We start from the raw sequence: 27,096 nt of genomic DNA, 5'->3' as shown, positions 1-27,096 counted from the left end.
TTGGGCTGAGCTGTCCCAGCTGCATCCCCTGACAGCTCCTTGTGCACCCCACTGGTGGAACAGTCTGAGCAGCAGCTCAAACATATCTGCATTATGGACCCAGAGCAGGTGTTCCCAGCACAAATCCAAAACAGCCCAAACTGGCTGCTGTGAAGAAAATTAACTCTTTGCCAGCCAAAACCAGCACAAATGTGCAGGTAGAAAATGCTGTCCCAGAATGGTTTTAATGATACTTGTATGTATTCTTTGTCTTTTTCTGATTGATGAAAATTGTGTGAATGCCTTCCTTGCCCCCAGTTTTTTCATATGTTACATACGTGCTGAGACATCTCAAATCAGCACTTTGCTGTTAAGGAATATTTTTTCATATATATTTATATATAAAACCCTCACATTTTTAATGATTTCTAATTTGGCCTTTGGCAATCAATATGCATGGAAAAGCTAAATTTTAACAAATATGCAGGTTTTTTTCTTCTGGAGAATCAGATTTAGATCTTTAAGCCTGTTCTGTAACCTTCCAACTTCTACCCTAGGCATAACTGCACACATTATTGTTTGTCTCTTAACAAACTCTTACAGAAATTTGCTAAATGCAATTTACACTACATTTAGTAATGATTTGGATTAGTTTGTAGTAAATCTTGAGTTAACAGAAGACATTGCATCACTGTACTATTCTCAAAATAGTATTATATCTCAACAGTATTATATCTCAAAATACTTAGAATAAGTATAATGCTGTAACAGTTCTGAAGCAGCATTTAAACGCTAATGTTTCTTGAATTATTCAATGAAAAGTATGGAGCACTGGTGTTTTAAAAGGATATGTTATAATTTGTAATATGAAAAATGAAAACCTGCGTAACTTCAGGAGCAGGGGGAGCAATTTAAAGAAATGGTGACATAAAGGAAGTAGAACAGTGTCAAAAACCCCTAGTCCATTCTACAATTCAGATAGGAAACTGGAGTTCAAGTTGTTCAGTTTTCAAGATGGACACAGAGCAGAACCAGTCCTCTGAGATTTAGAAAAATCAGCACATTCTCAATGTCAGAATAAATGAATTTGTTCCTAATCTTGCATGGCCTTATCTTGAGGACTAAAAGAGCTTGGAGAACTGACACAAAGATATGGGTGAGAGCTGAGGAAGAGTTGCTGAATGTTGTTTGTAGCCCCAGGCTAGTTACTCTTTCTAGCTTAGTTTCCCGTATGTATGGTGAATATAATTATTTGCCTCACAGAGTGTTGCAGGGATTAATTTGTTTGTTTCAGTCGTTTCAGTCTGAAGTTACAGGAAGTGAAGACCAGAATGCAGCCTGCCTGGTGCAGATATTGCTCCTTTGCCTCAGAGACAGTTCACTCTTGCTAATGTAACTACTCAGGCTGTGGCATACAGGTTCATTGTGTGAAGCAAATTCTTTTAAAACTTGGAGGAGTGTACTCAGTCCATCAAATGCAGATGTTTTGCCCTTTTATTGGGAATTTAGGCAATGTATGCACCTTTAGTGATCTGCAGCTGGAATTCTGGTTCTGACGCTCTAGGCTGTTCTTGCCTGACATGAAATGAGTGTGCTCCAGGCAGTGAGGGAAGGAACCTGTTGAATGACGAAAACACTTGTTTGGAGTGAAAATTGGTTTAATTTTTTTTCCCTGCTTTTGTCCTACTGGTTCCTACTGGTCTGTCTGCTTGATCTTTCATTTGGAACATGGAATATGTTCTCATCCTGCAGTAATATCCCAGAATGGGATGGCTAGGGGATGTTGTAGGAAACTAAAAGAAGGATGGTTATTCATAGGCCTCTTGGGTCAAGAGCTCAGGTCCTGCTGCTTTTTGTTGCAGAAAGTTGCTCTAAGTGGTGGTGTTATGAAATGTGGTATAAATAAAGCTGTAGAGTGGTAAGTTCTAGTTTTGGGCTTCTTTTGGAGAGCAGGAGGTAATTTGCAGTGGAGAATTCAGCCAGTTTGGAATCTGAGGCACATTAGGCATGTATAGACAGGTAAGATGAGCATTTGGGCATCTTTCAGTTGAAGTAGGTAAGCAACTCAGGAATTACAGTAGACAGTCCTCACAGCTGCATGATCCAAATTACTGCCTAGGAATTTAGATTCACTATAAATTCCTTAATCTTAGTTTATTTATGATTAAGCAAATTGAATGTAATTTGAGAAACATTTCTTCAAATACCCGTTAATAGCTTTTGCAATTTCATGTGTGGAACAGTAATAATCTAGTATCTCCTATGCTATGCTTAGGAGATATAAGACATAGCACCTGCTGACCTTTGTGATTCACAGTTTGCAGTGAGCTAGATGCTGAAATATTTTCACAAATATTATGAAGTTGCTGTTCTTGTTTCACCTTCTGCCTGAGGACCTGTTAGCTTCTCTCTGCTCTTTTTGTTCTTGGTGTGTAATGCTGACCTGTAATGCTGACCTGTGTTTCTGACTTCCAGTCAAACACTCATGATAGCATGTGTGAGCCCTTCAGATCGAGACTTCATGGAGACTTTGAACACATTAAAGTATGCCAATCGGGCACGGAACATCAAGAACAAGGTGATGGTTAATCAGGATAGGGCCAGTCAACAAATAAATGCTTTGCGCAGTGAGATTGCACGGCTGCAGATGGAACTCATGGAATACAAAACTGTAAGTTTATCCTCTTAGAATTTCTTCTGCTTTAAAAGATGCTTATAATTCCACAGCTTTTTGTTTTTCCCTGTTGATTCGTTTCCACTTCATACACTAAAAACGTTGGAAAAGCAACCCTGACATAAACTACACTTAATCCCAGTGGTTACCAGATATTTTTAGAAAATGTAGAGCCAAGCCACAACTTAGATTGATGCATAAGTGAATGTGTACAGTTCCTGTGCATTGCTTTTGAAAACCTACTAGATAACTAAAACTGTTTATGTTTTAAAAACACAATTTCAAGTATATAAGGCAAATACTCATGCTCATTTCTTCCTGAAGTTTATACAGTGTTTTTGGCAATAAATATCATTACCAAACAGGATCACATTTTGCTCTTCTTCAGATAGTAGTCTGATTTGATAGAGTTATCTTCTTATTTTTACCTCTTCAAGAACTTGTATTTCAGACTTAAAGTGAAATTCAAAAAAAAGCCCAGATGCTATGGTGTTGGCCCAGACATCAGTCTTCTGAAAGCTATCCCTTTATCATAGTTTTAAACTCTTTGAGAGATTATCTTGTGCTACAGGTGTCTGCTTGGAATTCTAAGTCATGTGTGGATTGCATTTATGAAGTTAGAAATTTTTTGAAGTGTAGGTCAGCCTTGACTAGTAATAAAATATTTTTACTTTCTTAAAGGGTAAAAGGATTATAGATGAAGAAGGTGTTGAAAGCATCAATGACATGTTCCATGAAAATGCAATGCTGCAAACAGAAAACAACAACCTGCGTGTTAGGATTAAAGCAATGCAAGAGACTATCGATGCTCTCAGAGCCAGAATAACACAACTTATGAGTGATCAGGCCAACCAAGTGCTAGCCAGGACAGGTATGCTGTGAATGTGCATAAACTGCTTCATAAGTTCATGAAATTAAATTAATTATATGTTCTTGCTTCATTGATCTCTTGGAATGAAGCAATGCCTTTTTATTAGCAATGAAGGGCCTCCTTTGGCAGAGATGGGCCCCCATATGATTATGTCTTTTGGTACCTTGATTTGACCATCCATTTAGAAATATGAACGACAGGAAACATGAAATAATATTTTTGTATAGGGATTGTTTGTATGCTTGGCCCCTGTGTCAATTTAAACACCAAACCAAACAAGTTTGACTCCAAATTAAACTCTAGATGAGTAATTTTGATTTAAGCATTGTTAAAATGTGCTAATATGGAAAACAAGTTGCTGGTAGTCATATGGTGATCACATGAGAGAGGAACAAAAAGTGTAATTCAGTTTAAGAAGGAAAGCTGTTTTACAATTGAGTTAAGATGTACAGGTGTAGTCCATGTGACTGTTTCCCTTTGCTGGTACCTTGTACCTAGTAACTATAGACATTTATACTGTTACTGCCCTTTCTTAATCTTTCTCTCACCTCATTCCCCTTTTCTCTCTGTCCTTCAAAGGGGAAGGAAATGAAGAAATTAGCAACATGATTCATAATTATATCAAGGAAATTGAAGATCTCAGGTATTTGCATAATATATATTTGGACAATTTAAAAAAAAAGAATAGAAGTGTTAGCAATACTTCAGTTGTTTTCCTGTCTGGGGTTACTTTAGGAGAGTGGTCCTTCAGCTTCTAAGACCATCTGTTCTTGGACACAAAAATGTAAAATGGTAGAGATCAAATTGACAACAGAAATGAGAGTAACATGTTGCCTAAATTACGGTGATAACTTAATATTGTTGCGCCAAGTACGGTAACACTTAGATTCTTTTATAACTTTATAACCTCATATCACAATTATAGTACTGAGAAATTATTTGCTTAAAAAGATATGTTTTTTTTTAAAAAAATACTTCCTTTTAAAATTCAAAAGCTCCTTAATATTTTTAGATATTTTTATTTATCTATGTCTTGGACATATACCATGCAAAAAATTATCTGGCCTATCCTCAGTTAATGTTAGAGCTTTTGTGTAGCTTTCATATATTATGTACATTTATAAAGCATAATCAGGTATGTGTATATATATCTGTGTGTATGTTCATACAGACATATTTTCATGTTTTCTATCTAGGTTATATGATTTATGTACAATATATATAACCGTTGTAAAAAATAGTATTTTAAAGGAGTGTACTACATTGTATTTTTTCAGACTTCACCTTGGGTTGTAGTTTCTTTTCAGATTAGATGTAGTACATTGAAGTTACTGAGGCAAAAGAGTGTACATCTCATGTACTGTCAATGCTTGTAATTCATGGTCTACAATTCTTCCTTTTTTTTTATTAAGAGCAAAATTATTAGAAAGTGAAGCAGTGAATGAAAATCTTCGACGCAACTTGTCAAGAGCTTCATCGAGAGCCACGTTCTTTGGTGGACCATCAGCATTTTCTGCTTCTATGCTTTCCTCAGAGAAAGAGACAATGGAGATTCTAGATATAGCCAAGAAAGATCTAGAAAAGCTGAAAAAAAAAGAAAGGAAAAAGAAAAAGAGGTGGTGTACGAATTATAATTCTATTTGTCTCTTTCTTAGTAAAAAGGCCCATTTTTTTAAACTACTAAGACTTAAAAAGGCTTGTTGTATGGGTTTGGACCTTAAACTGCTTTTCCTTCAAACCCTTTTACAGGTTGAAGTTACAGTTTTTCTTTTGTATCTTTTCTTCCAGTGAAGTGTGCAGGATTTGTAGAATAAATGTCTCCTTTGTAATGGACTTTCCTATGTAATTATGCACAGTGATAAAAAAGCAGAGGTGCTCTCTCTAAATTTTTATACTTTTAAAAATTTCTTCTAAAATGCACCTGAAATTTAACAGAAGTTTGAAAAAATCATTTTTTTTTCAACTGTGTGTCAAAACTGAGCAAGCTTTCTGAGGAAAAGATATTCTGAATAGCTGGGGATTCTTTTGGTAGCTGTTGGAATGGCTTGTTTTGCTTTATCTTTTGCTTCTATGAATGTTTTTTAATTTGAGGTTTCCTAATTCTCTGCAACATCTTGCTTTGCTGGTTTTTTTGCTGTCCAACTTCTCATCTACTAAAATCCTCATAGACATTGACATAAATACCTATTTAGATAGATAGCACAGCAAGGCTTTATGTACTCAGAGAGTTTGTGTCTATTAGAAATCTCTCTGTTGTAGTTGAAATTTTCTACACTTCTAATCTGTTACTCTTTTTTAATAATGGTCCTTCAGACTTCTCTAAGTTCAGAGTAAAACTATAACAGTTTAAGTTTGAAATAGTCAAAAGTATAAAGTAGATGAAGGTCAGTCATATCTTTAATTTTAGGTCCTGTATCTATAAATCTGTTCACTACACAAATGTCTGGTACTTTTAGAGAACACTCACTTTAAGAACAACTAGATTGTTTGCATATCATTCTTCAGGACACTCTTAGATTTTTATGGGGATTTTGATAGATTTTGTCTCATTTTTATAGGAACTTGAGGGCAAGATGGAAGTATTAAATAAAATCAGCAGAATATTCTTTCTTCTCTTCAGCCAAACACTTCAACATGTCATTTAACTGTAAATGCAGGAACAAAGAGATTTGATTTTGTAGTTTTTAATACATTTTAATATCAAGTATACATTTAACTACATGCTTAGAGCCTCAGTTGTTAGGTTGTGTTTTTGTGGGTTTTTGTTTTTGGTTTTTTTTTGAAAGCCAGTCATACTTTCTCACAGCAGGATAGTAATATTTTGATGTTTACTTGGGATGTTTACTTATTGATGATTACTTGGGATGGCCGAGTAATCTGGTCCAAAAGTAGGGGCTACTTCTACTTACCATAAATTATTTTTCAGATCAGTTTTTAATCCTAGCATTATAGAATTAGAGAGCTATAGAAAAATTAAAGTTGGAAGAGATGTCTTGCTTGGTGGCTCCATCTTGAAGTGGGCCTTGTGTTCTATAAAATGGGGTCATACTGTTCAAAGTGCTGCTAAGGTTTGAATCTCTCTAGTGGCCTATCTGCAGACTTCTTCGTAATAAATATTTAGAAATTTCTGAGGTACATGTATTGGTAGGAAAATTCCTTAGATGCTAAGAAATGTTAGAATTTTAGGGACTGTACATTGTCATGACTGTTATCTGCAGAGTGCTTCTATCAAATTAGTGAAAAGGCTGTGTTGTTATATCTGGCTGTGAATTTTTATTCTATTGAAATTTCAGGAATTGGTGGTATGTACATTTATGTAATGCACAGACACTTTGCCATGCAGTTTGATGGGGATTCTTTGTTTTAATTCTGTCTTCTCCATTTAGTTACATTTACTCTACTATTTCTTTTTATGTTGCTGTTCTTTTAGAGTTGTCTAACTAGAGTTTTTCTATTAAAATGGGATTGGTAAGCCTAGCTACTAGTTCCGCCCCATCTCCTGCCTTTCTTGGTCTTTTGTTTCCTGGTTATGGGTCAGTACAACAAAAGCTGTGCAATTTTAAATAGATAAAACTTATTTAAATTGATGTGAGGTAGGGTGGAGGCCTAAGAGCAAGGCTCTCTTGAGTGGGCAGCAGGTATGTACTGTTACATATCTGTAGCCTTTAATAAGCATCTCTCATAGAATTTATTTGAAACAGTTTGCACAGCAGTAATATTTTCCCTACTGAAAAAACTGACCTGGTTGGAGTGTCCCACAGTGTGACTTAGTGTGACTTACCCACTAGAAGCCCTAGAGCAAATCTTCCGCATTCATTTCAGTTGTTTTGTCAGCCTTATTTACCTGTTTATACCTTATATACCTGCCATAAGGTATATACATGTGTTATACCTGTTTATAGCCTTATATACCTATTTCTGACTGTTTTCTTTTGACTCCCCTAACCTTTATTAAACTAAATTAGTGATGAAAGTTACACAGGGTTCAGCATACTAGCTCCTAGCTGATACCAAAGGAAGATGGCAGGCAGGGTAATGTGGAAAGGCAGAAGAAGCTCTTATTTGAAATTTTGTCATAATGGGAAATGAGGAATCTCAGTAGTTGATGAATTTTAAGCCATCTCTATACTTACATATGTATACATATTTATTCAATGGGTAAAATACAGGCAGAGATACTAACATTTTGTCCACCTCATTGCTTCTTGTGCATGTTTTTTGTTAATTTATTAAAAAATAACAAGAAATTATTGACATGTACTTTCTAAATCCCAGAAAAATAAGCTGCAGTTTTCTGTTTTATATTTAAAAACAAACAACAAAACCCAGACAAAATGTGAATGCAGTTTGACGATTTTTATATGAATTTTATTCAGAATGTATTCTTTAGAATATTAATACTAAAATGTTCTTATTCCTTTATATTACAATATGTTATCAGCACATGTAAAACTAGTGCATTGTTTTTTTTCATGATATGCTCCTGAGAATAGATAACTTTGGGTCAGTGGCAGTATTTGCAATTTTCAGTATTTTAGCTTCTATTTCTAAGTGGAGAAAGAGGAGAAAGCTTTTTCTAGAATTGAGATATTTTCTTAATCCATTATTAGAAATAATTCGCAAAATTAAATATATTGTCTAAAATTTCTTCTGTAGCGTAACTTGAATTTACACTTGTCAGTGGCAGATTACTTAACCTACATATGCTGCTTCTTTGTTTTCTATTTACTTTTCTACTGTCCAGGATGTATTACCTTTTTACTACTTGTTGTCTCTTGATGGTATCTTTTAAAATTTCATTTTAAATTCCACAAGCTCATATATATCATTTTTTTACCTTCTTATCACTTTTGCTTTTCACTGTCTGGTTTGTCCTTCATTGGCTTGGCCTTCCAATACTGTACCTCGTGCTTTTGAAGGCTACAGAAACTTGAGGAAAGCAGTCAAGAAGAAAGAAGGTTGGAATATTTCCCAGGTTTTTAATTACCTGTCATTTCAATTAACTGGTTGTCATACATGAAAAGAAGTTGGGCAGATTCATAGGTATTTCAGGAGTAGGTAATTTTCAGAATTCTTTCCTGGGTTTTCACTTTCAACTAGTGTTTTAACTGGAAGAAACCTCTGTTGTGGAATTGAGGCTGACTCTGGAGTTACAGTGTTGAGCAAGCTTTTGTGGGGAGGTGGCACCTTTGGGAATTCCTGTTGAATTGTTTTCTTTCTTGCATGGCCAAAGTGAAATGAAAGGCAGGAGGAAGGTGCGGTAGCACATATAGTGTGAAATGTCTTGCAGGCAGTATATGACAGTAATAATTTTGGCATATGAAATAGAGAGTGTCTTGGACCATCACATCTCAGTTGAGTCTGCTGCTTTGGTTTCTGAAACCATGTGATTGAAGCCTTGATCATTCCTCCCATTCTGTTTAAGTCAAACCTGTAGATGAATAATCATTCACAGAGTTAAGTTGAGGACTCTAAAAAGAGAACTATATTATGATCAAAAGTGAAACTAAAGGAGTTTTTATTTTTCTGCTGTCTGCTTTGATCCAAAAAAACCCACCCACTGAATTGATGCAGATGATGTGAATCCACAGACCAGTAGCATACACATTAAGCAGTACAGTTCTGCCTGGGAGAGCTGCTGGCTCTCCTTCCTCCTGTCTCTCCCCTTTCTTAGGCAGAGCACAAATTCTCTGTAGTGGTTCGCTCTGTACTGACTGCAGCTGGAAGGGAAACTGGGGGTTTGCCTCAGTGTGCATGAGAGTTGCAGCTAAGATCCATTATCTTTTAGGCTTAGTAACCAATATAAAACAGCACATGTTCTGGTTTGAGGGAGATGAGAATATGTGGAAATGAGATTGCATCATACAATGTTCCCTGTTAGGCATTTTTTTTGTGTGTGTACAAGTCTGCTTAGATTTTTTAATTCCATTGTCCCCAGCTGCTGCATGGATTCATATGGTCCAAGCAAAAACTTTCTGCCTTGTGCATGGTCAGCTAGTAACTGGTAATGAATGGGGCAGAAGGGAATCAGTTAGCATTGAACAGATTAAAAAGTAGTACAACAGAAAATCATGTGTAGACAGAAGCACTGTGTTACTCAACAGGCACTTTTTAAATTTGAGCTCTGTTTTAAAGGTGTCACCAAATTACAGTGTCTCGAATCTACTGTATATTTCTTGTCACTTCACTGAGTATTGGGTTTGCCCAAGAGTTTATTGAATCTGAGCTCTTCTTGGTATAAGTGGAGGAAGATGTGCATTTCTAGTTTCTGTGCCTGATCAGTGAGAGGGCAACTCGCCAAACTTTTATGCAGCTGAAGTTAGTTGAGGTGGATTCCACATTATGCAATCCTAACAACCTTTTTTCATTATATCCCCTATGGTGTCTAGCTCTATTCTGTCACAGTTTCCCATCCATTGTAGCTTTGGGTTTTGTACATGTAGCACTAGAGGGACTGATACCTGGTCTGTGACAGTTTGCAGAGTGCCATTGATTTTTTGTTTTCTATTTGCATGTGATGTCTTAAATGTGCACTTACAAATGTTAAAACTTGCCCTAATGGGTAATAAACCAAACTTTTAGAACAAAACAACAACAACAAAATTCTTCTGTAAGCCCTTTTTATTGTTGTATCAATGCATATTTTTAGCATTCCCTTTATGTCAGAGTAGATAACTAATCAAAAGAGTGGTTATAGTACGATAAATTAGGATATTGGTTAATGTTTACGCATAAATTTTAAGACTATCCTAAGTACAGTAGGGTCTGTTATGGTTTGATAGTGTAGGAATACCTGTAATGTATGTTGTACTTCCACACAATGTTCTTTTATTGTTTTTTAAAAGCTACTCTGGGTAAACTGCAACTTCCATGCAAAGTGATTATTGCTGTAGTATATGGAGATGGGTATTCTTATTGTCCCAGTTGTGCAATATGCTGGAACAATGTACTAATCATTACTATTACCTTGCAGACCAAGATTAAGAGTAGCTAGGCATTATTTTATTATCTGCAGAAGCTGTGTTTTACCCATGCCCAACACCTGTACGTTTTTCTAACTACACTTTTTCATCTTTATTTGGAATTGCAACTTAGTGGTTTGGGGGGGGGATGGGAAACACCTGCCATTTCGGATTGTGAATAATTTGTGTCTGCCTCTTCTGCTAGTGTTAAAGAGGATAACACAGACAATGAGCAGGAGAAGAGAGATGAAAAAGGCACTTCAGAGAGAGAGAATAATGAATTGGAAGGAGTAAGTATTTTTAAGTGTTTGGTTTATTTGTTCATTGTCTGTTTAAATATTTACAAGGTTATGGAGGGAAAATTAGGAATGTACTAGGTGGATAATGCAGTTTTACAGTGATAGTTACAAATGATTGAGGCATGGAAAAGTGTGAGGTTGCTTTAATGTCTGTTTTGTAGGAAGAAATTCAGGAAGTCAGTGATCATGATGATGAAGAAGAAGAAGATGATGAGGATGAAGATGATATGGAAGTTGTTGAAAGCTCAGATGAATCAGATTCTGACTCTGATGAAAAAGGTGATGTCAGTGCAACATTCTGCAGAGTTTTAAATAATATCTGTCTAATATCTAAGATCTTGGTAGGCAGGAAAAATGTGTTGTCAACCATCTCTCTGTAATTCACTGTGATGAGTATTTCCAGTGAATTATTCTTTTGGTTATGGTGCTAAAACATGTAATAGACAGCTGATCAAATGTCCCTGTATGGGTTTTGAATTGACCAGAGGCTATCCGGTGTTTGAGAATGTGTTTCTTCCTTTATTAAGACATCCAAAGTGTAAGGTTTAAGTACTGGTGTATTTTTATGTCTCTGGACTACTACCAAGGTGATAGCTCCTATCAGCTCCTTTGGAAATGGCAAAATTTAATTTTGAAAGGCTGGAAGTCTATCAGACTTTCTCATTTTTATATGGTGAGAGTCAGAAACAACATTCTCTCATGTGAGCTGGACCAAATGGCCAAACCAAGTCTCTTGGTTTCTTCTGTTTAAGAGTCACACAAACCATTAGGAGAAACCTGAAAAATAATAATCCTCAACTAATATCTTCATTCTGAAGCACATAGTCCTAAAGCAAAAGCAAACCTAATTGACTAAAGAAGTTAATTTAACTTGCATGAATTTATCATGTGGGTTAGTACTTTTACCTTGCTTTTTCCTCCTACTTTTTCCCTTGACCATTCCACTTCCATAACTGAGATAGTACCTCTCTTCTGAGGATTCTGTCTATATCTTTCTAAGAGTTAGAGAAGGGAGAGTCTCCATTTGGAGTCTGCCAGCAGTCATTTTTTCCTATTATAACTTGCTGGGTTTATGGATAACAGTTATTCTTCAGCCCTGAGATGTGACTGAAGTCTTGAAGCCTTTTGGTTTGGGAAGGTCAGATTGCTGATACTGCAATTTGAGTTTGAATAGTTACAGCATAGGGGCAACTGTGATCCAGTGTGACATCTTTCCCTATCTTTTTTCCAGTTCTAAGACTGGGATTGTTTAAGAAGGAGACTTTACCATGAATTGCAGATAAGAGGGTTGTGTGGTGCATTGTGATTTGTGTGGAATCCTCCTGTGCACAACATGTGTTTTCAGTGACCCTAAGATTGCACATGTATTCATTCATGTGGTCCTTGCTCTTACTTTAACCGAAATTCTTCTATTTTAGAAAATTATCAGGCTGACTTGGCAAATATCACCTGTGAAATAGCCATTAAGCAGAAACTGATAGATGAGCTAGAAAACAGCCAGCGAAGGTTGCAAACACTGAAAAAACAGTATGAAGAGAAACTAATGATGCTACAACATAAAATTCGAGACACTCAGCTTGAAAGAGATCAGGTCCTTCAAAACTTGGGTAAGAAGCACAAAATCATTGTACCTGTATAAGCTGTTCAAGTTGAACTGTTTTCTACTTCTCTCATTTTCTTCTTCAAATTTGAAGAAATTTGAGAAATTTGCAAAAATTTGCAGAAAACAGAAATACGGTTTGTACCCGTAATGCCAGTGAATCATTCTTTATTCATTCTAGTTTCTATCAGAATTGAGAGAAAAAAAAAATTTAAATGTATTGCTACTGATAGGCATTTGATTTGGGTGAATAAGCATTTTCATTTTTCTAAGAGCTCTCATAATCCTGGAGATAGTTCCTGAATTAAGAAGTTTTTTTCATGTTCTTTCCTCCCCACTTTCTTTCCATTTCATAAAAATAAGAACAAGGATCAGTGGCCTTTCAGAGGTGTTTCACTGACCAAACCTTTTTGAATGTGTATTAGTATTGAGATGACAAACCATCTATGACTCAGGAGTCACAAGCCACAAATAACTGCATTTTGGAAGTGCTGTAGAAAGTATTTTGTTTTTCTTTTTGAAACATATACTATATATGCTTTATGGTTATACACTGTGTAAGCTTTTGCTGTTCCCCTCTTATTCCTTAGACCTTCCCCACTGTTCAGTGTCAGAAGAATACCAGGCTTGATGGCTTTTAGGAGTGTGATTATACTCCTGTGTACATATGTGTGAATGTGTGTATTTGTGCTTTCAGGTGCTCAGATTTGTTGCAAAGAAGTCAGAGGAAAGTGTTAGTACTTGATCTCTTATCCCAGAATGCATAGGTGGAAAGCTCAAAGCAGTTCAGGTGGCAGGAACTAGAGACAGGTTGTTTTAAAGGTACTGCAGATAATGTTAGAACAGAGAAAGTAGTTATCTGCTGTTGCTGGCAGAGTGAAAGTACCCTGAACAAAAGCAGATTATGAATTCCTTTTTGCTCTAGGTTCTGTAGAGACCTATTCAGAAGAAAAGGCAAAAAAAATCAAGTCAGAATATGAAAAGAAACTCCAAGCCATGAATAAAGAACTGCAGAGACTTCAAACAGCACAAAAGGAACATGCTCGATTGCTTAAAAATCAGTCTCAGTATGAAAAGCAGCTGAAGAAACTGCAGCAGGAGGTGACAGAGATGAAGAAAACCAAGGTATATTTCAGTAAATGGAAATGTTGCACAATGAATGTTTACTGAAAATTGGGTTGAAATCTCCTGTGTGTCCATCTACCTTACATCTCTGTTCTTGCTGTTATCTGCTTGAAAGTCTGAAAACAGAAGAGATGTGAGCACCAGGCTGTTCCTGGGGGAGAGGGTTAGCTTTTAGTCTTAATGAACAGAAATTAAGGTATCAAATATACATAAGCTTGCACATCTTATTAGCTGTTATTCAGCACTGAGTGAAGAAGACCTGAGATGGAAGAGGTAAATGGCTAAAAGCATGTAAAATACTGGAAAGTTACAATTTGAAGAGAAAACTCTATATGGTTGGGGACAGGGAGCAGCACTTCAGTGTGAACAACTTTTCTAAGTGATGACCTCTTTACAGGTTCGCTTGATGAAACAAATGAAAGAAGAGCAGGAGAAAGCTAGGATGACTGAATCTAGAAGAAATAGAGAGATTGCACAGCTTAAAAAGGAGCAACGCAAACGAGAGGTGATTTGACAGATAAAGAACTTCCATTTGGAAGAAGCACCTGTCATTATGATGTGCCTCTGCTTGCAGGCATGTGCCATGTATGTGCATTTACTGAAGCAGGCGTGTACCTGTATATTTTCACCAGTGAAAATGCACAAAATTTGGTTTGACTTCCATGCAAACACAAACAGTTCCTAGCTTCAGGTGATAAGTCTTCTATTTCCTGTTGTCTTTATTGAGTATGTATATCAATGTTATCAGTGAATTGGTGATCAGTGAATCTTCACAAAGTTGTCACTACCACCTTACTTGCATAGAATTATTCTTTTTGATAGAATTGATGTAGTGGAACACTTGTTTTTGTTCTGCACAAGGAAGATCAAGAAACAATCATGACTTGAGTCTTTATGTCTCAGCAATTTTGCAGATTTGTATTAATGTGTAGAAGTCTTTTTTTGTTTGTTTATACAATGCAGTCCTTATGTGAGATAATGGAAAAAATATCGTTTGCTGTTTCTCTTTTTTCACAGCATCAGCTCAAGCTTCTGGAAGCTCAGAAAAGAAACCAAGAGGTTATCCTACGTCGCAAAACTGAAGAGGTACTGTGGTCAAACAGCAATGCATTTCTGAAAACAGAATGATGTTGTATTGCTGTAAGTTAGAACTCAGTTTTGGGAGAGTTAATCGTGTCTTTGCACTGTGTTTCAGGTCACAGCCCTTCGTCGGCAGGTAAGGCCTCTGTCTGATAAAGTGGCAGGAAAAGTGAGCAGAAAGCTGAGCCTGCCTGAGCATTCCATGCAGGAAGCAAGTTCTAGTTTGTCAGGTGAGCATGATGGCTCCAGAACAGCAGCACAGCAGAAGATGAGAATTCCTGTTGCAAGGGTTCAAGCATTATCTGTAACTGCAACAAATGGAGCAGGGTAAGGGTTAAACCTTTTTAGGACTCTCTCTTACAAGAACTGAAATTTGTGTGGACTTTCTAGCAGATACTGCTGTGATGATACATGTTGCAGGAGCTGTTATTTGTCAAATTGTTATCATGTAATGCTCATAAAATGGCCATTTTACCATTATCAAATGCAATTTCAGTTTTCTGGGTTTTAAGACAATAATATAAAGGCATTAAGGGGCAAGTCACATAAACTGGATTTTGAAATCTTGAGTGTTTTAAAATCTGCTCTTCAAGAGAAATTGCCTTGGTGGCCCAATGCCAGCACTGTTAAATTCACAGAAAAGCTTGCTGGAAAATGCAGTTTAGTGTATCAGGGTTTTCACTGTGCTTTTTCACTGTGGTTTGAAGCAGATCTCCTTGTTAATAGGGAACAATACCTGTGTGACATTTGAACTCAACAGTGCATTATGAAAGATGCTGCAGGGGTTGACACCTGTTTTTCAAGTGCAACATGTTAGAGGGCAGTAGAGTTTGGGGCTGGGTAAAGGCAGCTGTCTGGTGCAGTAAAAACCTACAAGAACTTCTTCATGAAATTTTTCAGTTGTTTGTGAAAAGTATTCCAGCTTGATCATTTCCACATTGAAACTTGTAACTGGACTACTTTAGACTTAGCTGTATATTTCTCTTGAATGTATCACAGGAAGAAGTACCCGAGGAAAGCAGTGACAAGCAGAATCTACTCCTCAAAGGCAGCCAGGATGAAGTGGCAGTTACTGGAACGCAGAGTGACTGATATTATTATGCAGAGGATGACTATTTCCAATATGGAGGCAGACATGAACAGGTTGCTTACGGTGGGTGATCTGCTGTGCACTGTTGGCTGTATCATTGTATTAAATAGGGAGTACTGCAAGTATGTTTGCAGTAAATTAATTCCTGTTATGCAGCATTGGCAAAGTGGGTGGAATCTACTGCAGTCAGTAAACACACTTTTGACTCCAGCAAGTATTTGAACCATGGGGTTGCTGTGCTTAATAAGAACTAAGAAGCACATTAATGGCATCATGTGTATATAGATTACTGTATTCATCTGTGTAACTTCTTCCTATGGAAATCATGATATTTTAGTTAAACTGTAGCAAATGAAGGAAAACAATAAAGCAATGTTCTAAGGGCTAACTAATTCCTTTTCCTGTAATAATATGTCTTTGTGGAAAATAGCAACGTGAAGAACTCACCAAAAGAAGAGATAAGCTTTCAAAGAAAAGGGAGAAGCTCATCAAGGGTGGGAGTGGTAGTGAAGCAGACAGAAATGTCCAAAACATAAATGAGGAGATGGAATCAGTAACTGCAAATATAGACTACATTAACGACAGCATTTCTGACTGCCAAGCAAACATTATGCAAATGGAAGAAGCAAAGGTAGGTAAAACATTATTGCAAAAATGGTAAAATGGGGACAAGAAAGCACAACTGTGATAGCCTTGAAGATGTTCTCATTTAGAAATTAGTTTTTGTTTGTCTGTGTAATTATTGAGCCAGGAAGTGAAAATTGGTGAAAACTTTTATGTGAAGTTTGAGATGAAGATTTATACAATTGATGCCTGACTTTTAGTGTCAATAGTGTAATGCAAGTTAAGATTACAAAGCATTTAAATGTCAAAGATGATGCTTTCTAGCATGCTGGCAATAAATTGATATAATTTTTGGGACTTTTTCACAACCTGACTGGGCTTATTCTTGCACACATAGGAAGAAGGAGAGACCTTGGATGTAACAGCAGTGATTAATGCTTGCACTTTGACAGAAGCTCGATATTTGCTTGATCACTTCCTTATGATGGGTATCAATAAGGTAAAGTGTTAAGTGAAGCATGTGTGTGCCAGGGCTATGGCATGTGCCAGGAGCATGTGTGTTTTCTGACATAAAGAAGTGACTAATGTTTGTTAGACAGAGCATAGCTGGTCAGCATTACTGTCTCATGCTGATTCTTAGTGTGAAGGCCCTTGAGATCTGTTCTCCTCTTCAACTGTTTTCCAACTCCCAGTAGAGCTTACTTCACTGTATTAGTTAGCTCATGTTGTTCTTATAAAAGCACTAGCTTTTTGTAATCATATAAATCTCTATGATTTTCTACTCCTGAAGAGAGCTCAAGATATTCTTTTAAAAAGACTGGCTCAGCCACCTTTGTACAATTAAGAACCTCAAAAAATTTATTTTAAGTTATATGTTGATTCGTGACATATTTCAGTCTGAGTATAGTCACAGGGATTCTTCTGAAAGTCTTGGGGACATATGTTTTCTTTCATATTTTCAAAGTAAGTATTTGGCAGCTCATAACCCTGTACACACATGTATTGTATGCTCTTGCTGCTGCTTTTCTTTCTGTCTGGAGGACAGTGGTCAGTCTCATGGAGTCAAATGAAAGATTTCAATGATACTGAAACTGTCTTTGGGTCAGCCTCCCTGACCAGTTCTCTGGGGTTTCTTTTGCACTCTTCATTCATCACTATGCAGGATATCCAGAAAGTTTGTGGAGAAAAAAGAAGGGTAAAGAAAGTTCCCACAATCACATTGGCTTCTGGAAATTTCAATATTTTAATATTTTTTCAGCCCTTGGATGTGTTTGAATGGATCTTGCAACAGAGTTAATGTGAGAAAAGTGCCTCTGACTCACTCTGTTAACAATTTCTCTTTATGATGATAAAATGTTCCATTATGTGAAAGATTCTGTAATCCTTTTGCTTAGTAATTTTCACATAGAAAAGCTGAAAGGATTTTTTTAATGCAAAATTGGTCATGCCTACTGTCTATTCTGTTGTTTGTTTTCACCTTCAAAATGTGTCTGTTGATATTTAGCATTAGTTCAATCAGAATGTTGTGTGTAAATTCATAGGGCTACACTTATTCCTCAAGCACTAGCACTCAAAGTCTGCTGTTGCCCTACAAGTAATTTTTCCATTCTGTATTTTTTGGAATTTGGAAATCTCTTTGGAAACCCTTTCCTGTAAATTTCTTTGGCTATATTTTCTACAGCTAAAAAATTCCCACCAAACCATGGATCTAGGGAAGTTCCCTTGGAATGAATTCTGTCATAAGTTGGGCCATAAGATTTTTAATTGGAAGCTGAAAATTCACTGAGTGACTGTGTAGGAAAGATTACAGTTCTGGGTCCTGCTCTGTCCCACTTCCACCTCCCCCTTGTTCTTTGTCATAAGGTATCATAGGTAATAATTTTTTAAAAAGTAGTTATTTGTGAAAGGTGGAGGTGTTGATCTTTCAGATGCTTGCTACTCTTAAAAAATGTGAAGACTGAATTGCACTTGGGAGTCATGTCCCACTTAGCCACTAGATGCATATTTGCAAGCAGTCTGAGGAATGCAAGTTAAAGAAATACTTAATGAGTCTCTTTAAAAGGTGAAGGAAAGAAAAAGACCCTTTGTTGACACCTGATCTTCAGAATCTGAGAAGGCAGCTGCAATATACACCTTGCTTGTGTTTGTAGTTTTTTTTTAAATTTGACAATTTTAATTTTGTAAAACAAGGGTTGTGGTAAAACATTTGTCATCTTTTTTTCTCCTAGGGTCTCCAAGCAGCTCAGAAAGAAGCTCAGATCAAAGTTCTTGAGGGACGCCTTAAGCAGACAGAAATTACTAGTGCTACTCAAAACCAATTGCTGTTTCATATGCTGAAAGAAAAAGCTGAATTAAATCCTGAACTTGATGCTTTTCTGGGTCATGCTTTGCAAGGTAGTTTTTTTAATCTTTTTTTTTTCTGAATAGTCAGCTGCATGTCATGTTTGACTTTTGCGCATGCTGTACTGGGCATTCTAGACTATTTCTTTTCTGAATAGATGCTGTATTATAACATCTTGTACTTCACAATTTGATATGCATGTATGACATTTTTAAGTAGACCCTCTTGGCAGTGAAATGCAGGAAACAAAGTTTTTTATTATTGAGATTTTTTAAAATTCAAATAATCTGCTTGCTTTTTTTACAATTTGGAGTTGTTTGAACTTCTCAATGTGAAATTCAAAAATTTAAACCTGTTCAGTCATCAGTAGGGATTTTGGATTGGCATTTTATGTCCTTACGGCATCTATTCTACTCATGAGATGATGATACTAAGAAAAATTTAGAATACATTTGGGTACTTTTGTTTTATTTCTTTTTATAAATGGATATGTTTTGATTGGAATGTTGCTTTTTTTTCCTTGTTGCTGTATTTACACAGACCTAGATAGCATACCACTGGGTAAGTATGTTTAGCTTTCTGTGTACTGTACAGCTGCATGAGTTACTAATTCATTCATATTCACTAACTGATGCATCTTAGAATTTGTGAGTGTGTGAAGTTTGCATGAACTGTTCTGTAAATTTACTCGTTATCATGGGCTTAAAGAGCATTTCTTCCTTTCTGAAACCACCCCTAGCTGTTGTGATAGTAGCCCTTGTGGTAGTTAAAAGTGAAGACAGTAAGCAGAGCTGTATTTCAAATTTATAACTTGGTGCTCAGAACCCAGAGTATGTTCAGACTACATAAAACTATATTGTGATACAGTACTGTTGTGACAGATTCAGCTCACCTTTTAGGTTTGAAAAAAGGCAATTCTTAACTTGCAGCTCATTTTTAACCTTTTGCTAAGAGCTCATTTGTAATGTAGACACTATACAGAATGCAGGATCATATCTCACTTTTTCAATTGGCTTTAAGTTACTGACTTCACCGATTTTGAGATAAGTCTCTTGCTGCTGTTGCTTTAAAGTTATTCCCAAATGAATTAAGCTTATTTTCTTCCCTCAAAAAAAAAGGCTCTATTTGGAACTTGAGAAAAATATTCCTGTTACCAGTGGTAATTCCTTTTGTGTTGTCTTGAGCTATTTTTAATCACATTATGCTTTCCTGTGCTCGTTTGCACAGCATTTCAAAAGCACAAAACTACATAGAAGTGTATAGATCATACTCTAGAGATGATGAGAATTTTGCCAGCTTCCTGTCAGGTGAAGATCTGTGTCAGGGGATTTTGCTGCATGCAGCCAGTTTTTTATTCAGGAACCTCAGTGGTTTGTAGTATCATAGTGTCTCTAGAACAGGCCTTTAATGTGTATGCATGTTCACCCCTGCTGGAGCATTGTTTCTGCTGACAGCATTGCATTTTCTTTAGCTCTGGACAGGCTTTCACCTATTAACAGCATTTGAAGCAATGAAAAGCCACTTGGTAACCGTATTGAAACGGTAGCTAAGTCATCAATTTTTTTGTGGAGTGTTATCTCATTAAAGAAGCTTTTTAACACTTTGCAAGCATGACCTGAGGCTTTTAGAATATCTAAACAACTCAAGACTCTGCTAACACTTTATAGGAAAGAAATGCAGTTGAATATGCTGCACTAACCTAGGTCCAAGTTGAAATCCCCACAGTTGGTAGTCGGTGTTTTGTGGATCACTAGTGACCAAACCTTCTGAGGTGCGGGGAGTTCAGACACCATTCTAGTGAGGCTTTGATACTGGGATTGCCAGCTGGTTCACAAGGACTCTTAGTGCTGGGCTGACACAGTTCCTGTAGGTAGAAGTGTGAGTGGTGGCAGATCCTGAGATCAGTCTCACCAGGATGCCTGATGTCTCAGTGGTAGAGCACAGTGAGCCCTATCTCAAGCAAAGGGATTGCACTTCCAGAGTGTTTGTGATTCTCCTTCTTGATGTCTGCTTTCAGATCCAGTACCTTCAAAAGTTCTTAGCCATTTCAAGACACTTGGCTCAGAAAAGCTTGAACATTCCTCAGTGTAGTTGTGCACTTCAAGTGCAGAGAAGTTTCAGTCTGCAGAAAGGTACATCACAGGTTTAGGTTTTGACTTGAACGGATTTTCAGTGCACATCAACCTTGGTGGATGAACTAGCTGCCATTCACTATCCATCTGCTCATGTGAAGAGTTAAAATGAGCATGAAATTGATTTTTGAGTATTGCTGAAGTGACTCCTCTTTGAGGAGTTGTGGGAGCTGCTTTTGCTTCCCACTTGAGACTATGGACATTCATGGATGTGACTCACAGCCATCTATGTGCACATTGTGAGAGGGCTGGTCAAATGTCATTTCCTCTGGGTGAACTGTGCTGGTGTATGGCATTGTTCTGGTACCATCCAGTTGCCACTGCACGAGGATGAAGATGAATAATCAGAAAATTCTCCACCTGTTCTGCAGTCCCTGGTTTACTAGCAGCTATCCCTGCAAACATTACTGTCCTTACTAACTTTATTTCTCCTTTCATCTCTTCTCAGTCTTTCAGAATCTTGCTCTTTCTACCATTTTGTTGATTCTGTGCACTGGTTTCTATCTCGGGGTTTTGGGCAGTCTTCCTGTGTTGAATTGCAGGCAAACTGAAGAAACTCATCAGGTCACATGAGAGTGAGCCTACAAATAAAATCCCATCTTTTGTGGTCCTTCTACACCTTCAACTTAGTTACCCATAAAAAGAAATCACAAGTTCTTTATGAGAAGGGGATGAAGTAACATAATTCTGACAGGAATCTTATATTTTTTAAAAATGTGTTTATTTTATGCTGCTTTTGCCTTACTGAAAGGAGCAGTACTCTAAATCCCCACTTTTGCAGAAGGAATATAATAATAATAGTAATAATAACAACACTAATAACAACAATAATAATAGGTTTTGAAAGGTTTTAATCTAGCCTCAAATCCAGGATAAAAAAAAAGAAAACAAAAATTCAGAGTGCTATTCCTGTGACCCTGCTTTCTTTATAATATTGTTGTATTTCTGATAGTTAAGATTACATTGTTAAGATTAATACAGCAGTTGAGTAACTCTGAAGTGCATTTTTGGTGTTGTTTCTAGGTTAATGGTTTTAACTTTTTCAGGAAACATGTTTAGATGCAGCATACACAAAAGGCAGTATATTCCTTCTCTTTTTTCCATTCCTTCTCAGAATTCAACTGGAAGCTGCATATCTTTCCTCCCTTTCTCCATAGCATGAACTTTCACTTAAAACATGGACATGGACAAACCTGTTTTAGTATGGGTTACAAATATATTGGTTCTACACAGTGCAAATTGTATCTGCTTTTTGGCAGAATTTAAGTAAAGTAGTTCATTTTCTCTACTAGTAAAGAGGAGGTGTAATGGAATGTCATTACAAAGTTATTTAATCCTTAATATTTTATGAGAATGTTCAAAAATAAGGAACTTTGCTTGCAGAAATGTGTTGCCTATGTCCTTGATCTATGCCTAAAATGTGTTATTAGAATAACATGCAAGTTAGGGGATTTGCCTTCCCAGCAGTTTGGAACTGATTGTACATGTGCCCTTGACTCATTGTCTCAGCTCAATGTTTTGCACCATTTGCATGCAGACATGTGAACTGGATGTTTGACAGTGTTAGTGTGTGGCATGCATGCTGGTTTTGTCTTCCATGGACAGGTTTGTGTACCCATTTTTGCTTCAGGAACATCTCTACTGAACAGCTTGCTTTAGAAATTAATCTCTTTTTAGGAAGCTGTTCTATAGTATTAAGTGGTAGCATCATCCTCTTTTGAAATGAATCCTTATATACTAATAAAGTGCTTGCTTCTTGTTAGCTCAAATGGTGGCATTCTATATCAGAGGAGGCTGAGCCTCAGCTCACTAGCTAGTTAAAAATATTATTTTCTTTTTCATTATAGCCAGGCTGATTCTGTCTTTGAGAGCAAGAAGATGGAAAAAAAGAGGAGAAAGAGACATTCTTACTGTCCATTGATTTACATCCCATATCTTCCATGTCTTGCAGATAATTTTCTTTGCTTTATCTGCTTTCTTACAGATTTCCTTCTAGAATTTCTGTTTTTCTATCGTCTCTGTTGCTCTGCTACAGTAGATGGAGGACCACATTTAGCCAGTATGCCTAGATGTATGATGTATTTAGATTGTATGAAAAAAATTAGGTGTCAGTGGGGATTGGATAGAAAATAGTCAAGATATTTTGAAAATCCCTATCTTTTGTACTCTGTTCATCTACATTCAACATTGTCTGAGTTGTTTTGTATAGCACCTAAAATCTTCACATCCTGTCGTAGAGGGACAGACTAATGTTATTCTTTTGGAAATTTTCTAGAAAATTTGGAAGATAGTACTGATGAGGATGCCCCATTGCATAGTCCTGGAATGGAAGGAAGGTGAGCACAAGTCTTTGTTACTACTGATTCTAGGAAGAAATACCATCATTTCCTCCTCTTGTAATGCAAAATCATGTATCCTTTAGAAAATATCTCTGACATTGTTTCATTATACTTTGCCCACAATTTCAGGGGAAAGAAGAATAAAATAAAAATACATATCTGCAAAGAGTATGACCTTCTAACTGTGATGCAATTTTTTCTTTTAGTTCATTATCTTCAGATCTCCTGAAGCTTTGTGGTGAAGTCAAACCCAAAAGCAAGGTAGGATGGATGATGATGATGATGATTCTTTCGCATGTCTTTCTAAGTGATTCTACGATTCTATAATAATTCATAATTTAATGATACCTTCTGGAGAATGCTCTTGCTTTGCCCAAGAGACTTTAATGAATGAAGACATGCAAAAGGTGAACTGATGTACTTTTCATGTGATTGCTGTGCAATATGATTTTGTTCGACAGTCCTCTCTAAGAAGTGATGAGAAAAATAACTTCTTCAGTATTTTGGGGTTAAGTTATTATAATTCCAGAAGGAGATGTGTTCTTGAAGTTACTTGCACTCCAAACTGGTGTCGTTTGGCAGATTAGTATTAGTAAGGCTACAGTTAAATGCTATTGCCAGTGGGAACTGTGAACATGCTTATTGTTTGCAATTTGTCACAGAAATCTTCAGGAAGTTTATGAAACAAATAGAAGTTTGACCTCCAGGGTTTTAATTGCAGTTGACATTGGAGGACTATATCTAGGCTGACTATAGTTGAATATTAATGGCAGTGGGAACTGGAAATGTGCACTGATGGCAATTTTGCTTCTGTGCTCACAGGAGCATAAACCAAGTTTGCAAAGTAAATAGGAGCTTAGCCTCCACTTTTCCAGCTGCAATTGGCTTTGGAAGAAAACATCACTGTTGGCTGTTGCATTATTTAGTAACATTCCTTGGTGTGCAGCCATTTGGGTAGCTTAACTAAATGAGTTTAGTCTGAAAACGCCATGAAATAAACATGTCATTTTTGTAATGGCTCTTTTCAGACTGGATCTTTGTCTTCCCCATTGGTCTTTCTTTTCCTGAGGAATGGATCTTAATTTCACAGTAAAATCAAACCTAACATGCATGATCCATTTTTTACAAATTACTGTGTTGCACAATGCTTGGGTCCTTTGTTAGTTTTGGTATTGTTTTCAAATCGTTGAAATGCTGAATGAATCTTAATTAATGTAGACTTTTGAGGTGACTTAAACTGAGTAAGAAGCAGAGTTTGTATATGAGAAGCATTGATGTTAGAAGTCACACCAGTATAATTGTAGCTATTTAAATTTACACTTTGCTTTATTCCTCTCTGCTTTATAACATTTCATTGGAATCAACCATAGGTGAGTAATATTGTACTCGTGTAGTATTGACAGGCAGCTGGTTGAAAGGATATCCTTGGAAACCACTTGTCAAATCAGTGTTTTATACCATTGAATTTGAATTGCCTTCTCTGAAATCATTGCCTAAAAGCAGAGGTGAGCTTCTTGATTTAGTTTCCAAAGGCAGTTGCCAAGTGTTTGAGGGGGATGCTAATTGCCAGCTAATGATAAGTTTGAGTGTAGGACTCTTTGACACATAACATTGCATGGTTAAATGGCAGTGTGATTTTTATCTGTCCCCAGGCCCGAAGGAGGACCACCACCCAGATGGAATTGCTGTATGCAGCCAGCAGTGACCTGGTCTCTGACAGCAGTGCTGCAGACTCTGCCTCTGGCTCTATCACATCAGTTGCAGAAACCCAAGAAAGTGGGGTGGCTGCTGACACACATGATACTTCTGCTAGGGACAGAGAGTTTATACCCCCACCATCTGGCTTACCTTCTAAGATAGGCAGCATGTAAGTTTGGCCATGCTGTACTAATTATCCTTTGCTTTTAAAATGTGCATGTTGCCAATTTCTTGTAATCTATTATTTTAACTTTAAAAATTAGGTTGATATACTTGAAGCTTACTAAATAATACTGACAAAGCTCCTTCCTTTCTACCATCACCACTCTAGAAAGTATAAGTGCAGAGTTGTAAGTACTGTGGTTCTTACTGAAGATATAAGTTCTGTTAAGTTGCTTTGTTGTAATAAAGTTATTGTAACCATGTTCTGTGTGGAGGAAAAAACCCTCTAATACCTTGAATTTGCTGTATTAATGCTATGGAAAATGCACATTCTAGGGAGGTAGTGAGAATCTGCTTAGAACAGCAGAGAGATTTTAAAAAAAACCCAACAAAACACAACCCAAAAACTTTATACAACATGGTATTTATATATGGTCCTAATTATTAGGAAAAATCTTTCTGTGAGTTGTCTTGTGTGGACCATGCTTAAAATGAAGAGGTCTCTGCAACAATAGAGTATGCAAGTAAAAAAGTTGAAAGGAAAATGTTAGATATGAATCCTCAAAAATCCTTTCTGTTTACAGGTTGCATTTACCTGCAGAACAGTTTTACTAATTGAAAGTATCTCTTGATTCTAAACAGAACTAAAAATATTTTTGTCTTTTTACTTTGGGACCAGCAGATGTCTCTCACATGCACTTTTTTTTTCTTTTCATTTGCTCTTACTGTTCTTTTTATATCTGCCAATATCACTGCTGGTTATTAGCCATTCACTGCTAGAGACCCTTTTCTTGGCTTTTTAGGTACTAGCTCCTGTGTGGAACAAGCACATGTGTAAATTCAATGCACTTCCCACATTCTGTGATGTGGAAATCAGTGTCCCATAGCTATCTTCATGCTACGGGTTCTAGAGTTAAGCATCTTTTAATATTCATCTGTCCTATTTGCATAATATTTTTACAGCAGTCTCTACCTAATGTACATTTGCAATTTGTGTTTTTTACTATGTATTTCTGGCATGTGCTTGAGGTGGCAATCATGAACAGTAAAACACTGCTGACAGCAATTATTAACCCATGCTGATGGCTTCAGTGCAAATAGAATCTGCTTGGAAAGAATGCTCTTGAGGGTGAGCATAGGTGGAGAAAACCCACTTGTTTCAGCAGTTAGTATGAGATGAGTAGAGACTTTTGAAGCTTCAAGATCTAAAACATCAAGTGTTATGACCTGACATCCAGGACTCAGGTAATACCAACTTTTGCCTCGCCTCCATCTTCTAGAATTCATTATGAAAGTGACCCAGCAAAAAGGCAAAACAGGGTTTTCCCAAAACTCTGTTCTGCAAGCATTTGAGAGTTACATACTGTCAAAAAATCAATTCAGTCAGCAGTAGGCCTCACATATTGAATTGTTATTGATCATGTTTTAGTAGATAAGTGACAAAAAATTCCCATAATCAATCTGCAGTAACTTTCTCACTTGTAAGTGTATATGTTTTTCCAAAACTAGAACTCTTGCTGGTTTATCTGGTCACAGTTGAAGAAAGCTTGTCTTTATGAGCCTTCTGACCTTTCCCTATGGGCCTGTGATGCAAGTATATCTCTTGTAATAAAATATATTGTTCAGAAGCAGATTGTGATCTTTCCTGCAATAAATGTTTTCTCCCTTGTGCCGCTTACTTAAGCAACATTCAGGGATGTAGAGGCTGTAACAGTAATCCAAAATATGGATTCTCCAAGTGACAGAAATTAATTATATGTTTAGGTGCAAATTTAGGTGTCTGCATATGTACAAAATGCTCCGCTCTGGAACCCCCTCAGTTTTCTTAGGTCTATGGTGATTTCATGGTCCTTGGAGAGGGACTTTTTACAAGGGAATGTGTTGATAAGATAAGGATCATGGCATCAAACTGGAAGATTGTAGGTGTGCATGAGATACTGGAAGGAATTCTTTACTGTGGGAGTCAAACACTGGAACAGGTTACCTAGAGGAACTGTGGATGCTCCATTCCTGGAAGTGTTCAAGGCCAGGTTGGATGGGGGTTAGAGCAGCCTGGTCTAGTGGAATGTGTTCCTGCCTATGGAAGGGGGTTGGAGCTAGATGATCTTTTAAGTCCCTTCCAATCCAGACCATTGTGTGATTCTGTTGCTTAGGGGGGAGCCTAAATGCATACGGCCAAC

At 36.8% G+C, this 27,096-nt stretch overlaps 1 protein-coding gene across 1 annotated transcript in view; it reads left to right on the top strand.

Moving 5' to 3' along the window:
• KIF21A (kinesin family member 21A) overlaps positions 1-27,096 on the top strand; it is a 52,760-nt gene that overhangs the window by 7,224 nt on the left and 18,440 nt on the right. Inside the window, exons 4-23 of the mRNA XM_062490787.1 lie at positions 2,455-2,650; positions 3,335-3,524; positions 4,104-4,167; positions 4,937-5,140; positions 8,444-8,482; positions 10,692-10,776; positions 10,947-11,064; positions 12,204-12,392; positions 13,311-13,510; positions 13,908-14,015; positions 14,528-14,596; positions 14,706-14,917; positions 15,590-15,743; positions 16,111-16,311; positions 16,642-16,743; positions 18,473-18,638; positions 19,126-19,146; positions 22,993-23,053; positions 23,263-23,317; positions 24,709-24,923. Coding sequence (XP_062346771.1) covers positions 2,455-2,650; positions 3,335-3,524; positions 4,104-4,167; positions 4,937-5,140; positions 8,444-8,482; positions 10,692-10,776; positions 10,947-11,064; positions 12,204-12,392; positions 13,311-13,510; positions 13,908-14,015; positions 14,528-14,596; positions 14,706-14,917; positions 15,590-15,743; positions 16,111-16,311; positions 16,642-16,743; positions 18,473-18,638; positions 19,126-19,146; positions 22,993-23,053; positions 23,263-23,317; positions 24,709-24,923 — 2,649 coding nt within the window. The remainder of the gene's footprint in view (positions 1-2,454; positions 2,651-3,334; positions 3,525-4,103; positions 4,168-4,936; positions 5,141-8,443; positions 8,483-10,691; positions 10,777-10,946; positions 11,065-12,203; positions 12,393-13,310; positions 13,511-13,907; positions 14,016-14,527; positions 14,597-14,705; positions 14,918-15,589; positions 15,744-16,110; positions 16,312-16,641; positions 16,744-18,472; positions 18,639-19,125; positions 19,147-22,992; positions 23,054-23,262; positions 23,318-24,708; positions 24,924-27,096) is intronic.

The sequence above is a fragment of the Cinclus cinclus genome, chromosome 4 (assembly GCF_963662255.1).
Source record: "Cinclus cinclus chromosome 4, bCinCin1.1, whole genome shotgun sequence".
Taxonomy (NCBI): Eukaryota; Metazoa; Chordata; class Aves; order Passeriformes; family Cinclidae; genus Cinclus; species Cinclus cinclus.
Note: the sequence above shows the minus strand (reverse complement) of the source record. Positions and strands in the feature narration are given on the sequence as shown.